Below are 18,458 nucleotides of genomic sequence, written 5' to 3' on the forward strand. Positions count from 1 at the left end.
TCTCTGTTACAGGTGATGGCTGCTCTTAACCAAAGCTCATCCTGGAGTTAAGTGGAAACCCATGAAAGACCTCTCTGCATGGCAGTTCAAAGTCTACCTCAAGGCTCAGCGACCCTCCCCCAAATGAATAAGTAAAATAAATAGTGTATTGCCTCTTACTGTCACGTAAACCTGGAAGTAGAGAAAAGACCTTAGAATCCTCCAGAGACCTAGCGGAGGAAAGGAAAAGTCTTTATTTAGCTGACTACCAAGCACCTTGGTATTTACCTTTGCCAAGCACGGAGAGGCTAACTAGGAGACTTGTATTCTTCTGACATGGGTAACCAAATTAAGGATAATAACTATAATAGCCAATAGAAGGATTGTTAGAGATTGTGTGGAGATGAGGGAAGTCACAGACTACCCTTAAGAGCCTTTACGAGAAAGGAAAGTGATGTCTAATAGGGAAAAAAGGGTTTCAGTCAGATGTGCATTGTAGCACCCTCTGTGTTCTTCAGACAAAACTTTCAGTAAAACTTACATTTCCCTGTAATATTTTAGAATTATATTTTTTAGGAAGATGGAAACAAGGGCTTAATCTGGCTCTACTGGCATAGACTTAGTCACATTCATGGAGTTTATCTCTAGTTAAGAAATAGGATTAAGGGAGTGAATATACTTCTCTCCTCAGAGTATAGGGAATGGTTCCTGTTTGTGTCCAAATATCACATTTCTAAGAGATAAAGCAGAATGTGCCAGTTTTGTGTTCTGGCATTATTGCCTAGGTTTCTTTTCTTTTTCACTATGGGTACTTTCCTCTAGAATAAGCTTTATCTGTAAATCCTCTCTTTCTAGAAGAATAGCACATTTGTGGTTACTTTAAAAATTGGGTAGGAAAACATCCATGAGAGAGCCTATTCTGGAGTCAGGTCTCCTTTGGTCTTTTCAGGAGGGAAGAAAAAAAAATGACATCCATATAACAGCACCTGTTCAGTTTGGCTTATGTTGATTACTCTATTTCACTGAGTTGTCACTAATCATTTATATGGGAAATCCATCTATACACTTTTTTCTTTTGTTTTGTTCCTGGAGCTATTTTTTTTTTCTTGGGTAAATTTAAAGGATTCAGCCTAGTTGATAATTTTTCTTACTCTCCCATAGTTCTTGTTTTTTTGTTTTTGTCTTATAAAACACACTAAAATGTATTTGATAGGCCTGCCTTGTTAAGAAATGTTTTCCAATTTTTTTGTGCTAATACTAGAGAGAAAATATAAAGAATTCAGAACGTTCTGATAATAGCAAGGAACTGAATTCAGCCAATGACTTGAGTGAGCTGGGAAGTGGATTCCTCCTTAGACTTTCCAGAAGAGAATGCCTTCTGGTCAAGACTTTGATTTTATCCTTGTAAGAGTCTGAGTAGAGAGACCAGCCACATCATCCTTTGGCTTCTGACATATAGAACTGTGTGCTAATAAATGGGTGTTGCTTGAAGCTACCAAGTTTTAGGTAGATGGTTACTTACTAAAGAAAAAAATAAATATATATATATATATAGATACACATACATATACACACACATATACACACACACACACATATGTGTGTGTGTATATGTGTGTGTGTATATATATATATATATATACATATATATATATATATATTCTAAACCAAGGAAAAAATTACAAAGACAAAAATGTCTATGTGTAAAGTCGGCTCACTTTAAACCAGCTGTCCACTAATCCAGTTTGAAGGTTATCCAACCAATATGTTTCTCTACATTCTTGAAGTCTTTCTTGGCACAATTCACCTTTATAGGAAGGTGAGAAAGGAAAAGGAAGAATAAGGAATTGTTTTAAATAAGCCAGTTAAAGACACTCTTAGAACTCTTAGAAAACCCAGGAGGTGTAAGAGTGTTGAAACTGTTAAACAATCTGAGGTTTAACCATTAACTACAGAGCTTTCTATCCAAAGGCATTTTTTTTTTTTTTTTAATCAGAAACTCCTGCACTGGAATCTTGCCTTCATTTACCAACCGAAAACTGATTTACTTAGTTTGTCTGAGTCTTGGGTTCCTCATTTTAAAATTATTGTTTTTAATTATTGGAATACTGAGAAAGAGAAAATAAATGGAAAGCACTTACAGGGCTTGTTCATGATAACAATTCAATAACTGGTAGCCATTGTTACTATTATCAATACTTTCTCCTTATTAATTGATGACTATTTGTATAATTGGATCAAAGGGTGTCTGTCAATATTCCCCTCAGTTTTGGTCTGGGAGAACTATAAGGACCAGAAGAACAATATTCCAGTATTTCTGCCCTTGCAGAGATGAGGAAGCCCATGGCACACCCTAGAGCTCTCCAGATGAAAATTCCTATAAATCCTGGATGAAGTCAATATTGACAAATACCCTTGAAATCCTGCTAAAACATTACGTATGATATAATTAAATTTGGTATCACAGAAGTTTGTCATAACTCACATGCAATAGGCATAAGTTAATCAGTTAAAAAGATCTTAACTGAAGGCAGTGTTTGTTGTGACTTAATTTCATGGCATTACGCAGAGAGACACTGTTACAAGGGTTACATGTTTTAAATGATCAACATACACTTTAACAGTGGTAGGTAACAAGGTAACAAGGGAAATCTTCTACTTGGCTGCTTATTTTTATTATTTTTTCTACAGATTTTATTTATTTTAGAGAGAAAGAAGGGGAGGGGAAACAGAGAGGGAGGGAGAGGGACAAGCAGACTGCGCTGAGCACAGAGCCCAATTCGGGACTGGATCTCAGAACCCTGAGATCATGACCTGAGCTGAAACCAAGAGTTGGATGCTAAACGTATCGAGCCACCCAGGTGTCCCATTCGCTGCCTTTTTAAAATATGTGGCATTCATTTACAAATATTTGACATTTCTGCTACCTTTATTTAGTGTAAACAAAGTTGAAAATAATCTTCAATTCTGTCAAGATTCTTTGACCAAAGTCAGAGCATAAAATGACACAGACTGACAGCACAAACAGACATGACTTTGTATATCTTGTCATCTTAGGTTATAGTACTAAAAAATAATGTCCCTATGGTTAAAAAATAAGCACCATCAAATTTTTTCAATGCTCTGGAATAATACTATTTTATCTCAGACAGCACTGAAAACAATGTAACTCTCACCTAATATTTCAGGTGAGCATAATGCTATACTACTCTAATATTAATGAATAAAATATTGTTAACTTCTAATCAGTTTCCTTTTCTTTTTGTATCAGCATTTCAAGAGATTGTGTAAAAATGAAAATAACTGAAAAGTGTTTTCAACTTCTTAAAAGATTGTTTAATATAGGGATAAGATTGCTTCCACTTTATTTTTAAATATTTGTTATATTTGCTTTCAAAATTTTCCCATTGCAGAGTGCAAATCAACTAGAAAAGGGCTGCTCTCAGGATCCAGACTGCCTGGATTTGAAGCTTGGCTCCACTGCCTATCAGCTGTGTTATGTTGGACCGGTTACTTAACCTCTGTCTACCTTATTGTTCTCATTTGTATGTATTGTAAAACAATAATCATAGTATCTCTCTCATGAAGCTGCTGTGAAAAATTTAAAAGTTAATACATACAAAGTATTTAGATCTCTACTTTGTAAGTACTTGCTATTATTATTAAGGTAACTATAATACAATCAGTATGATATTAAATTGTACCAAATGAAATGACTCCACGGATATTTTGATACTGCCTCTTCCAGCTTCACTGTTGGTTGAGAATCTACCAAATTTTACTAAATCATATGGAATTTGACAAAATGCAACCCCAAAGGGATGGTTGAGGCCTTTGGCAACAGGTTAATTCACAGGTCAATCCAGATTATTACAAACTAGAAGTTGTCATTGACTGCATGATTTCACCATTGCTAAGAGATATTCTGATTTTGTGCCATCCAAAATTTGCTTCTAATTAATGGAGCAGCTCTCATCTTCCAATAGTTAAAGTGAGGTTGCCAAGAGGAATGCTGGAATTTGCTTTTCCACAGAGGTCTATAATAACAATGAAATTACAATCTCAGCTTTCTTTTCTGAATAAATATGAGTCATTACACTAATCAGTTTACATTCATTAGCTCACTTAATATTCACAACAGCACTACAATGCAGACACTACAATAGATAGTGTCTCTATTCTACAGATGAGGAAACTGAGCCTAAAGAGGTTAAAGAAATTATCTCTTGCCATTCAGGGTGACAAGCATTGGACTACAGCAGTGTTCAGTTTCACTCTGTACCCTGGTGCTCACACTGGGTGCCATGCTGCAACTCCTTAAGGTTATGTTTGTTGAGTGACTGCCTGAACAAAAATTTCTTTTGAAAAAGATTTAGATTAGTACTATTTAGATACAGTAGAAAGAACATGAAGAGCTTCAAGGTCCTTTTGATTTGATGAAGAGCTACATTGACTTCAAGACATGATGTGCCTTTTTTACTCCTCCAGTGACCACGTTAATGGTGTGACCCAATTACCCCCCCACCATACCTCCAAAGTGTGGTGGTGGGCCACAGAGAAGCACCACACCTTGACCTTCTCGGACGGACACTGCGCTTCTTGTTTTGGTTTCAAAGTCTTCAATATCTTGGAAAACAAACAAAACAGCTTTAGAATTACCTTGCAGTAAAAAACATTTTAAAGTAGAATCTTGAACTTATTATTCTTAACAGTAATGGACACTCATACTTGACTGACCAAGAGAGTCAGTGGATGATCAGTTTATCTACACTGATTATTATCTCTAAAAATCTTGTTTTTCTTTTCTTCTTTCTTTTTCATATAATTAAATGGAGTATGTGATGAAGACATTTATTAACATTACCTACTATCTGTTTGCTCTTATTCTCCCAGGCAGCCTGGAGCCCAGCAGGAAATCTTTAAAACCCAGCACATATTTACTTTCCTTGCCCAGGGAAGGTGTGATTAAAAAAAATAAATAAAACAAAACAAAACAAAACAAAAAGTATGCAGCAAGTTTGCTACAGTCTTTTAGCATCTTAGATTAATGATTGGTATTTGATGTGCAGATGGAGTCCGTGAGCATTTAGGATGGAATGGCGTGAGGGAAAGAGTTCTATGTGACTGAACTATTGAGAAAGAAGGTATATTTTCTAATTTTCTCACTCTACTCCTTCACAACGCAGCTTCATGATCTTGTTTGGAGTGGTGTAATTTCCTAGAATACCAAAGAATCATAGAAATTCAATGTTAGAAGAAAGCTAACTAGTTATCTCATTAAGCCATCCACAGGAAGTACACATCTTTCCACATTCCTGGAATCGTCAGTCAGCCTCCAGGAATGGGTAATTGTTGAACATCTCTGAACCTTAGTTTTTTAACCTGCAAAATGACATTACTCTTTTAACGAATTTGTATTGAACCCCTACTAAAAATACAGGAAGTAAAAAAAAAATACAGGAAGTGTATTAAAGGAGAGAAGACATATTGGTAAGTAAATCAGGCATGTACCTTGCCCTTACTGTGCTTATTATCTAATAGGAAAACTAGAACACAAGTTAAAAAACAAATAAACCAATGTACATTTACAAATTGTGGTAATTATTGTGGGGTGAAGACTGCTATTGTGTACAAAAAAGCATTCTCCTTTCTTCCACAGTAATAGATTTGTAGATCAAATATGCTTTTCTAACCAGAGGATACATTTCTCAGACATCTTTTCAATTAATGTAGTAAGCAGAAACAATGAGTGAAACTTCCATGTATTATGTGTGAAAGGAAATCTCCACAGTTTTATGTTCTCCACCCATCCCCTCAGCACCTAGATTGCCATGACATGAAAGATCTTGTTGAAGATGAAAGAGCCACCATTAACCTGGGTACTTGAGTGACTGCATGGAATACAACTACAGCTGATCTGGAACATCTACTCTGGATCAGGATAGTAGAGACAAGACAACTCCTATCTTGTTTGAGGCATTTATTTCAGGGTCTCTGTGTTATAGCAGGTTAACTTTTATCCCAACCGACATATCTTGTGAATGAAAAGAACAGAATGCAGATCTGTTGGATGAGAAAGAGACAGTCATGCAATGGTGACATACAGCAGGGAAAATAGTCCTTGCAGAAAGAAAAACAGGTTTCAAAACCTACATATAGCAAATGGCAGGGAAGTTTCACAATATTGAAAGGAAGCACTGTTCATGGGCACATAGTGGGCAAGGGTCAATTAGAAATTGCAATAATCAGGGCACTGGGGTCTATTATATTCCATTAGGATTATATTAAAAGTACAAAGGGAATACCTGGAAACAACTGAATAATAAATCAGTGCAGAAGTTGAGTAATATCTGCAACATTCATAGAATGGAATGCTGTCAATGATTAGAAAGAATGATCTAAATATAAAGGACTGACTTGGGAAGTTCTTGGAAAGTGAGCTACACTATTAAATTTAAAAAGTGCTAAATATTGCTATGACATTATCCCATTATAAAAGAAAAAAGTAAAAACCTAAATATGAGCATCTCTTTTAACTGATATAGAGAAAATTATAGAACATATATTTTTGATATTCACCTTGGTTGTCTCAAGGGAGTGAATGGGACATATGGAAGTAGAGATTATTAAATCTTTACCTACACCTCTCTTTATCTTTAAAAAAATATTATAAAGATTATAAATTATGGGGTTTTTTATTCATTTTTAACAACTTTACTGTAATTATACAATTACAATAAATTATTGGTGTGATTTAGAGAAATTGAAGACTTCTATTTTCTACATATTATGGGTGTCTTATCCATGAGTTATTTAAATGACAATGTCATGTATGCTATATAATACATGAGCACTGAACTCAGAGGAGAGGCAAGGTCCAGAATTATAAGAATAGAATTTATCAGCATATATATAGTATTTAAAGCCATAGGACTGTATGTAATCCCCATGGGATGGCTCTTAAATTTTTGGCATGAGCAATTTGATCCATCATTTAGAATCAAACTCTAAAAATCTCCAATATTTAGAAGTAGAATAGAGGATTATGGAGAAAGGAAAGAATAAAGGAAATAAAGGGAAGAAGGGAAGGAGACAGCGGGTCAGAGAGAAGGGAAAGAAGGAAGAAAGCAGGGTCTAAGACACGGAGTAAGATGTGGACAGAAAAATGTTGTTGTATTAAGCAAATGAAGGTCACATGTAATCTTGACAAGAGAAGTTAAAGTGGAATTATGGAGAAGAGGCCAAAGTGAATTGAGGGGTAAATAGTAGATAGTAGAAAAGAACATGGGATCACAGGTGTGCAAACTTTTTAGAGTTTGCTATGAATGGGAGGTGAGATTTTTGAGAACAGGGAATAGTCTGGAAGGCAGGGGTGCTATACTGATGTAAATAACCAGGTAAAGAAAGAGATGGATAATTCTAAGACACAGATTAGGGTGAAGTTTTTAAAAAATCAGAAAGGTGGCAATCAGAGCCCCCATGGAAGTGTTGACCTTTGTAAGGATGAGGAATTAAGACAAAAGGTATAATTATTGATACAAGGTAAGACTGTAGAATTATCTGCTATTTAGATGAGATTTTTACAGTGGTTTCAAATTTCTCAGTGAAACGGATGGCAGAGTGTTGGGTAAATCATTGAGAAAGGGGAAAAAATGCAATAAATAAGCCTACTTATCAGGGTTGTTATGGGGATTAAATAAAATAATGAATTAAAAGTATCTAACCTACAGTGTGTTATAGAGGAGGTGATTAATATGCGGTAATTATTAAGATTTTGACACACCAACTGATTAGGTCATGCCACTATATTTTCCTCTGACTGATACAAAGTTCAGATACACGAATGTGCAAACACAATTAGCATATTTCGGTTCCAATAAAATTTTTTGTACATGGATGTTTCAATTTGAAGCACCCATGCTGTGTATCTATGTTATTTAACAAATAAGTATTCTTTCTTTTAGACTTGCTCTCTTTCCATTAAAATGAAGCATTCGATGAAATAGATGGATTAAGTCTGATACATAAATTTAGTAACTCTTATATGTACTCTATTTTTAATAATACAAATATTTGGCCAAGATAAACTCTCTTATCCCTAGCTACACCCCCTTATCTTCCTCCAGCTGCTCTTGATTAGCAGTCATTAGCTTTACACTAATTCAGGACCTGGCATTCCTTGTCTGTTTCTTACAGAGGATTTTTAATCAAATATGTATCCTTTCTTCTTTGGCCATGGAAACGCTAAAACAACGTACATATGTTGGTACCACTGATGTGAACTATTGCCTTGACTTGGGTTTGCATAATTTTAAATGTGACTCAATAAGAATCAAGCTAACAAACTCTTTTTAAAGCCAAAAATCAATATATCGTATTCACTGTTTCTATTTCTAGTAGTAATAACAGGTGAGGATTTAAAAATGTTTTTCCTACTATCATTATTGAAAGGTCCCATTAAATTGTCATTATTTTTTAATGGTCACAAAAACAAAAACTGTCACAAAGGACTAATGAGAAATTGAATGATTCTATGAAATTAACAAGCTTTGGATTGAATTTTCTGTGTCACATTGTCAGTGTGCCATTCTCCCAGTAACATCAATCATGTTCTCAGTGTTAATCAGAAGCCATTATAACACATTGTTGATAAGACCACTGATATTTTAATATATTCAGTGTTCATTTCCACTTATATCTGCTTGCAACATAATTTCTTCCTGCCTTTTATGATTACAATGGGGTTTCTAACAGTTGACATGAAAGGAAATCAACATCTCTCAAAAGTCATACAAGTCCTGTTAGCTATCAAAACACAGTCATCCCAAAATGGTACTAGTTCACAGGTTTTAATTAATAATTCATATTTTAAAACTATTTAATAGCCACACAGATGACAGACAAGATATAATTCTGCCTTATTTAAACTAGGTGCAATCTCATGCGAATATGCTTTGATCAAGATCTGCTTTAAGTATTCAATGTGTAACTCAAGTGCCTTTTTGCTAGCCAGATACATGATATAATTCAGATATTTTGAGGCAAGGTTGACTGAATTAGGTAGCCATTTGAGCATCCAATGAGATTTTCTTTGCTCTGTAACACCTTTACATCTAGATTTATTCTTATACGAGGAGAGGCCAGAAAGAACCACCAGTTTCTATTTTTGTCCTATCCATTTTTGCTTAAGAGAAAACAGCTTGGTGTGAGATCGTTCCCTGAGATGGTCTCAAATTCTGTATTATTTGGAGAAACTCCCATAAGCCACAAAGGTGACCTGCCCAGGCTGTCCTTGTGCTCAAGGTATAAGTCCTGCAGAGCAGGTTGTTGTTAAAGACCCCGATTGTTGAGGTTGCTCTCATTAAGCCATTCTGATGACCACGGCTTATCGGATCCTGTGGTTTTATTGCTGGTTTTGGAGGAAGCATTTGGCAGGAACATAAGCAAAAATGCAGTCACAAACAAGGCTCTGTTCCAAAGGCCAGCAGGAAGTGCCTGAGAATGGCCCATAAAGTAAGCTTTAAAGAATTACAGGGCCATATGCTCTCTCCTGGAGCAACCAAGGTGCAGAGGAGGGACAAGGGCCACCAAAATGTACTTAAAATTAAGTCCAAGCAATGCTAAGTATTGCATCGTCTAATTGTAAGGAGAATACATCTTTGCAGCTGCCATGTGTAGGAATGAATCTCAGCCTAATTAAAGTGAGAAAACTGTATTATTTGCTGCCAAGGCCTGAGGATCACAATCAGAGGATGTGCTTGGCAGCGCCAGTCCCTGACACAGAAGGAGGCCAGTGGTTTGCCAACTCTCATAAGTTTGGAGGAAGGCTACGGGTACCCGGGGTTCAATGACCCAGACCAGGAGGACAACACCTATGAAGTCGGGGATAGGAAAAGCTATTCACCAGGAAAATGTGCATGCTTCAAGCAGGACATACTACAGTGGAGTTGTTCAAAATCTGAATAATAATATTAACTGGACCTTTATCCACTTGTTATGCATTATTTTATTTTAATGTTTGAAATCATTTTCTTTCTTTCTGTCATATATCAAGAATAACTACTATGTGCCAGACACTCAGTGAAGTAGCTGCATTGAATTCTCGTGATGACCCTGGAATGCAGGTACCACTATCACATTCGCTTAACAAAGAAGGAATAGGAGATTCATAAAGGATCAGCAACAAAACAGTTCTGTCAAAACAGAACTGAAGAGGAGGTAGCCTGGTTCCAGAGCTCACACTCTCAAACATGATGCTCTTCTGCTTTCCAAATGTTAACTGGGATCTCCCTGCCATACACAAGATACAAAATAGGCATAAACTGCTGCGCTGTGTTCAAACAAATAAAGAAACACAAAAGCTTAGTGCTTTTCCAAAGAATCCTGCAAATTCCTGGATTGGGGAAAGAAGTGCTATATTTTCAGGTTTAAGACATAGTTTCATTTCTGATATCCTCACTTTTCAGAATCCTTGTTGTGTCCTCTCCAGGTGTGTCTCCTGATTCATCTCCACCCTCGTGTCCCTGCAAACAAGGAACTCGGCTCCTTACCTTGACCTACATACAGAGATATAAACCAATCCCCGCCCCGCCCCCCAAACTAATAGGAAGCACCACCACTGCCATATTTGTGACTCTGCTAATCTTATGGATTTAGTAAGATGCAATTCAAACACCTTGAAATCAAACATTGGATATTTAGTTCTTGAAAGTCTATAGTTCTCCGCTCTGTTGTTTATGTCTGCTCTCTGTCTTCTACAAATTTCCCACTACAGTCCTGTTTCCGGAGCTGGGAGAAACCCAAATTCTCGCCCTTTCTCCTGCAAAGTTCACCTCCCACCATCTACTACTACCACACTCAGAAATTGAGAGATCTGCCCTCGTTCACACAGCTTATAAGTAAAGGAAGTAAAATTAAATTCCAAATACCATGGCTCCAGAGGGCATTTGCTTAACTGCCAGACTATACTGCCTCTCTAAAAAGAGCTTCCTGACGACACAGACCCTATGATCTGCCCCAAACCAGAGACAGTGCTCATTTTCTCTCTCTCTGCACCTCAAAAACAACTTCAATAATTTGTTACTTCAAGAACGTTGAATCTGATTTTAAATTCCAAGGTTTCTTGTTTTGCACCAGTAGAATACTAGTCCCCCTTTGCAAATTCTGCAGAAGTTTCAGCACTGAAGGTTTGCTCAGGAGTCAACAGGACCGAGGAGTGTTTGTTCACCTTCCTGATGCAGTTTCCATGTTGGAGGTACGTGCTTTGTTTTGGCCTACGGCAAAAATATTTTGCCAGGTGAGAAAATGCTGATACCCTGCCCAGCAAAAGGGAAATGGTGAAAGATACCAAGAATAATCCCCTAGTTCTGTATTAGTCTCACAGAACTCCTAGATATGATATATGTAACTTTTGAAATCAAAGTACTCTTTAAGAATATCAAGACATTATAGTAAGGTTATTCTGAATTCATCTCTGTCCCTCAGTTTTCTCCTTTGAGGAGGACCACTCATGGAGCATATCAAATGGTTCCTGTTACTATTTCCTATTTCTTGGGTGGTTTGGAGTAAGCTGAAATTCTTGATGCTGTAATTAATTTTCCCTGGCCTTTATTAAGTGGCATACAAAAGTATCTCTACTTAGACAAATTTCATTTTCTACCATCATTTTCAGGATGCTATATCCTCAGTTACAGTGTTCGTGATATTATTGTGTTTCCTAGCATAACTCAGTAACATAACATGACATAACCTAATAAAGCACAATGCTATTGTCAAATTCTGTAAAAGAGGCAATAGCTGAGTCTTGATATTGAACATAAATTTGGAATGCTAATATCTAAGCAAGAAGTAAGGAGATATTTTAAGAGTTTCTGGTGTCAAATTCATTTATAATCCAAGTTAAAATTCCTCCCCTCTCCTTTTTTTTGATGTAAAAGGATTTTTACAAAACTTAATAAGTGGAAAGCAAGTAAGTTGTTTCTTGGTTTCCTGGGAATAATGCATTCACTGAGAACCATTTCCTTATAGTGCTTAAGAAAATAATATATAGGATAGTAGAGAGGAGGGGGTGATATATTCTTTTCTATCAGCTGTGATCTAGGCTTTCAGAGAGATAAGAATTTATTATATAGGACATTGTAAGCAACTATGAAATGCTTACTTGGTCTATTAAAATATACATGTAAAACTGAATTTTACAGTCCTATAAAGGACCCATTTGTCTGACTAATGCTGGGAAAGCAGTGACAAAAAAAAAAAAAATACAATTACTAGCTATTGCCTGTTCCTAAACTTGTCTCTTACTAAGTTTGCATACTCCCTACAGTTAAAACTAGCTGAAAGAGAGGCAGAAGGGGATGATGGAATGATATAACTTTGACAGCATAAGATAGGCCAAGATGTCAGATTACTTAACTGTACACTGCAGTGGAGATCTTCAGTGTTTCTGGAAAGAAAAGAAGCAATCTAAGTAGGCATGCAAAAATTAGACAACCTACTAATGAATTCTGTACAAGGTTATTAATGATGAAATGATCCAGAGCACAGGTCAAGGGTCACTCTGTGGGTTCAAACACTAGCTTCACCATGCACCTGCTGTTGATTTGGGCACCTGAATTCCTCTCTTTCTATTTTAAGTTTTCTCTACTTTTACAATGAAGCTAATAATAGCACCTGTCTCACGGGAATAATGATGTAATATCTTTAACATACTGTAAAGGTATTAAGTAAAAAATAAACGAAGTTGGGGACTTTACTTATCTTACTGATGATATACCCCCACATCATCAAAAGTTGGATGTGTATAATTTTTAAATGGGTTTTATTTTCAGTTTTCATTTCAGTGTCTGATGATTTAACAAAACATATTTTCTTTAAGACACAGCCTGGAACTTCCTTCTCTGCCCATCCAGTGGCCAGCTCAAATGCTGTGTGAATAAATACATTTTAAAAAATGGCCTGAAGTCAAAAGTATGCGAATTTTATTCCAAGTATTGCCACATCACGTTGCATTTTATTACAGAGCATGTTTTGTCAACTTGACACGAATTGTTAGATGGAGGGTCATTGAACCTCTCTGCCCAGAAAGCACCACAACCCAGCTGGAGGCAGAAATAACCTCTTGGCTTGGTGTTTGAGTTGCCACAAAAGTCCTAGACCGCCCTGTTTCTTCTTGGTCTTGGCCTGTGCCTTTTGGCAAATGTTCATTTTTCCCATCTTTTGTTCTACGGGGAGGACAGTGCTGCTACCTTTTTAGTCAGTAATCTCTAAAGAGATTTCTTAGGGCTGTTTGTATTTCCTAGGATTAATGAAAGATACAAATATTGCTCAATTACAAAAAGGGGAGGGTCCAGAAGGGGTCAAATGCTCAGATGAAAAAAGGATGCAATACGGCGTGTGGAAGATGGGGACTCGGCTGTGTGTCATCAAGGTACGTCTTTCTGCCAAAATGAAGATTGGATGATTTTGCTGAGGAGTCCTGCGCAGCAGAGAGAAAACCTAAAGTCTAGTGTGGACATCAAACTAGCAAAAAAAAAAAGACAGTGGGTCTTTATTAGACTTTGGTTAAACATTTGCATGCAACAACTAAGAGCTATGGAAATGTGCAGTGAGAGGGGCTTTCTAGCACAGGGGAGGGGGATTCTTCTTTACTGAGAGCCCTCCCAGTTCCTGGAGCTTTATAAATATCATACCATTTAAACTTCGCAGTGGCCCTGACATATATGCACTATGGCTCTCATTTTGTAAGTAAAAGGTTACATAACTTGCCCAAAACCACACAGTGAGAAGGGGGCTGGATACGGACTCCTCCCTAACTCTCACTCCAGAAATATTTTCCACGATTCAGAACATTACTCTGCCCACTCCATGGAGGAAGAGGGAAAGAGAGAAAGGAGAAAAGGGGAAAAGAGGAATGCAAAGCAGAATTTCATTTTTTCCAACAGCGAGCGAGCATCGTCTGTCCTGCCTCTAGGGGAGGAAAATCTTAGCCTGGGTTCTTAAGTTCTCTAACGTGGTTGCAAAAAAGCCAAACTGGCCACTGGCCGCCTGGAGGCCTGATGCGGTTTAGCCACAGGCTCAGTCGTTATTAGCTCCTGTGCCAGGGCATCAGCAAGGGGGACTGGACATGTAAGTTCTGGTGGCAAGTGAGGTGAACTTGTGTCTTTTCAGGAACAATCCTACTCCTAGTCCCTCCGGGCCCACTTCTGTGCTGGGCCTTACTGAAAAGGGAGTGATTCCCATGGAGCAAGGCTCTGGGGCCCCTTGACAACCGTGGTTAAGGTGAGCCATCACACAAACAATGGTTCTTTTTTTCTTTTTAAAAATTTTTTTAAAGATTTTACTTATTTATTTTTGAGAGAGAGAGAGCGCGTGCGTGCGCACAAGCAGGAGGAGGGGCAGAGGGAGAAGCAAACTCCCCTCTGAGCAAGGAGTGGGATGCGGGGCTCGATCCCATGATCCTGGGATCATGACCTGAGCCCAAGGCAGACACTTAACCAACTGAACCACCCAGGGGCCCACGACAGTTCTTTTGAGACACGGCCCATAATAAGCTCTTTTATTCATTGTGAAGATTTACTCAGAAAGTTTGATTTCAAAATTTGCAACCTATGTAAAAAATAAAAGGTAGGGTTTTCGAGGTAATGGGGCAGAGGCCCTGCCTAAATGTTACTACTCTGGTTTAGATAAGGAGTGTAGAAAGCGAGCACTTCTTCAAAGACCCCCCACAGACAGAAGACAGACTTTCTATCCTACTGACTTCGATTTGCAGGAACTTGTAGTACTGGAATTAGGGAGACTGACTTCACCATTGTTGCTAAATACTGTTATTTTTCCATCAAATTGTTTTACTCTGAGCAAGGTCTTTGGAGTCACATCTGCAATCTGCATTTCCTTTGCAGATTTCTCCAGCTCAGCCCTCAGGATAATTAAGGTCCAGTGATAAGGACTTTTGCATACATTGTCATTTAGAGACAGAAAAAGACAGAGACAGACACACAAAGAGAGAGACAGAGACAGAAAAAGATATATAAACACAGAAACAGATGGAGACAAAGAGACAAGAGACAGAAAGAGAGCATTAGAGCCTATTTTAAATAAAATCCCATTGTTTTCCAAGGCATTTTCACTTCTATCATCTTTTTTAATATTTATAGTAACATTGAGGGACAAACAAGGGACAGATTATCAATGTGTGTGGCAGGTATAATTGGTTGTATGGCAATGCACTTAAGCGTTATAGAAACACGTGTTTTTTAATTTTAATATCTACACAGCGTTCTTTGGAGTTTCCATTTATTTATGATGAATTAGATTAATTTTCTTGATACAGTGGTAATAAATATGTACTTTTTAGCATATTTACTTATAAGAAATCAAAGCAATTTGATTGGGAAAAAATAAACAGTACAGGTGGTACATGGATATTTTTAACCCTGCAAAGGTCATGTATAGATGCCTGAAATTTGGGAATCTGACTTAGGAAAATGGTGGATGCAGAGGATATGGTGGATCATGAGACAGGATATATTTGAAAGGACCAAAGTGGTCTGTGTTAGCAATGAGCAGGGATGGGGGAAAGGGAAAGAACGAAAACAAAAGGAAAATCAACTTACAGAGCACTAGAGGGCTTTCAGAAAAAATCTATTCAACTTAAAATGCTCTATGTCCTTCTTGTGTCAGCAATCCTTTCCTCCCTCAAACCTCCACAAATGTTCCAATACAAAGCACAGACTACATGAAGGAGTTTTTATTTTAGCGAGTGTGTTATTTGGGGCAGAATTAAGACGCCTTCCTCTTTTAGATCAAGACTAACATAGAGAAAGAGAAACAACTGTAAGCATTGAGCAGGGAATAGGACTTCTGCAGAAGCAGAGTTGGAATTAGAAGGGATGGCACGAAGGTCTCTTCACTGGGATACCCAGGAATGGGAACACTGATTTTCCCAGAGAACAGTGAGTAGATTTTATTTACATTTTAACAGCTGAGAGTGCCAACTGAGAGGAGTTTCATATTAATGCAATTGGTCTGAGCTACAGTTGTTTCTGTCAAAGGTGAAACTGAGGCTGTCAGTCTCAGACTTACACCACCAGATCACACAGCCTGCATCTCACAGACAGGTGCTCAAAAAATATTGGTGGATTTAATACTTAAAAAAAAAAAAAAAAGGTAAATTGCTTGAATTAATTATCATTTACCATAAGAATCTCGTAAAGGCCTCTGCTCTGCTGCAATTGTTTGTATGACTTCCTTTTACAAAATGAGTATATGGGCTTGTTTCACATTCCCAGTACATAGCACAGGGCCAGCACACAGTAGATATTCAGTAAATCTTTGATTAATGAGTGCAGAGAAATAAAAATAACTTTAAAAAAATCTTACTTGGCTATTTCAGGCTCCCCATGACATGACCTCTATCACCTCTTTTCTCCTGTTGCTCAGGAAACTCCAGACACAATGAATACTTTCCTGTTTCTTAGAACACAGTAAGTTTCCTCCCTTTGTGGCCTCTGGCTTTACTGTTTCTTCTGCTTGAAAACTTCTTCCCAGATTCCCCATGGCTGGATTCCCCTTGACATTCAAATCTCAGCCTGTGTGCTACCTTTTTACAGAAGCCTCTCTTGGCCAACCAATCTAAAGTCGCAGCTACCTCTCACCCTCTATTTTCCTCCCAAAGGTCTAATCACTGTCAGAAATGAGTATTGGTTTAATTTATTTCAGTTTTTCCCAAATAGACTATAAGCTCCAGGAAAACAGGGACCTTGTTTTCCCCACAGCACCTAGGTCAGTGCTCACAAAAAGCAGATATTCAACAAATACATGTTTAATGAATTAAGAAACAGTTCTAACTCTAAAGTGAGTGAGTGAATAGAAAATACTATGTATATAGTCAACAATATTTTCTTTAGGAATTGCAAAGAGGATACAATTTTTGTTGGATCATAGAGAAGAGGCTAGGATGTATTCTAAGAAATGGTGTAGTAACCAGACTCCAAAACGGCACCAGCAGTGAATCTGCTGGTGGTGTCCACTGTCTTGTCTAGTCCCATCCCACTGTCCTGTGCCAGGTTTGGTCTGTGCAAACAACTGAGTATGGCAGAAATGATGGCAGGTCACTGCTGAAGTTTGGTTATAAAAGACTGTGCGTGGCCCAGGAGAGAGAGGCACACCTGTGAGAGCAAGGGGAACGTAGTTATTTTATTTAAAAAGAAAGAGTGGTCACATAGTTGACAGAAAATATTTGAGTTTTGGATTCAGATAAGATTGTGTTCGACTCTAGCTCTTGATTTATAAACAATGAGACACTGTAAGTTTATTTTTCATCTGTTTTCAATGTTCTCTAATATGCTTAGTGTCTGATACATAAAGGACATTCAAGGAGCATTTGCTGAAAAAACAATAGATGGGTAAATAGAATCTATAAAATGTTTTTCTAAAAATACTTATATTACTGGATTATTGTGAGGATTAAGTGAGATGCCAAAAGTGACCTGTTTAATACACCAAGTCAAACAGCTCTCAGTAAGTTATAACTATCATAAAATTTATAGTTCATTAACTTACACGTAGTTAATTTTATATATATTTCTATTTTATGTTTTTTTTTTCTGTTACATTTATTATTTTGTATTTGTATTTACATGTAACGTTCATGAAATTTACACATGTGTGGGTACTGTATAACCACATTATATGGCTACCTAAGAAGCATGCACGAGCATTAGGCATACTTTACACAGGAAATGCTAAAACAGAAAAAAATTAAGAAAACTGCCAATAAGTCACTAAACTAGTAATTAGTTGACGGAGCTAAATTTCAAATCCCAAGGAGTATGACCTACAGTTTTTACCACAATGCCATAATGCCTAAACGACCACCTAGTTGATTTTCTAGTTCATTCCAATTCTGCTGAAATAATAATCATGTGTTCATTGTCTCTTTTGGGTCTCTTCACACGCCAGGGACAGACATTCACTTAAGAGAGTCTGAACTAAAGGAGGGGGCAGTTAAAGAGGTATGGAGAGAAAGCTCAGGCCAGCAAAGCAGTGGAAACACATCTGAGAACAGTGAGGTTCACCACCAGCTGTTCTCTTTCCATCTCTCTTTTTCCCGTTTCCATGCACGGTCTGTGTCATCTCGGCTTCCCTCTGAGCATCTGCTCTCTTTTCTTCACTGCAGGTTGGTCTCCTTGTGTTTACGTACAGTTCACGCTCCCGTAAAATCTCAGGCTGCATGCCATTTTGCCTTATTCTAGCCACTCCACACACCTGTCAGCTCCTGACCCCACCATGAAGTTCATTTGTGTCTTTTACTTGAGATTTCTGAGATGCTCAATGCCAGATATCTGTCGCCGTAGAAAAGAGGTTACCTATTTAGCAACCTAGGCCCACTCTTGTATAAGACAGGCAGAGACCGTTAATTATCGCCTTCAGTAAAGTGATAGGAGATCACTGTCCAATTGTCTCAATTAGGTATTTCG

General features: G+C 37.4%; 1 protein-coding gene across 1 annotated transcript in view; it reads right to left on the minus strand.

Annotated features, from left to right (window-relative positions):
* The window catches only part of CNTN6 (contactin 6), a 270,310-nt gene that overhangs the window by 109,233 nt on the left and 142,619 nt on the right, over positions 1 to 18,458 (minus strand). Inside the window, 1 exon segment of the mRNA XM_045808106.2 lies at positions 4,510 to 4,605. Within this exon segment, the coding sequence (XP_045664062.2) occupies positions 4,510 to 4,605 (96 nt within the window).

This window comes from Ursus americanus, chromosome 14 (genome assembly GCF_024610735.1).
Source record: "Ursus americanus isolate L20-20 chromosome 14, mUrsAme1.1.p, whole genome shotgun sequence".
Taxonomy (NCBI): domain Eukaryota; kingdom Metazoa; phylum Chordata; class Mammalia; order Carnivora; family Ursidae; genus Ursus; species Ursus americanus.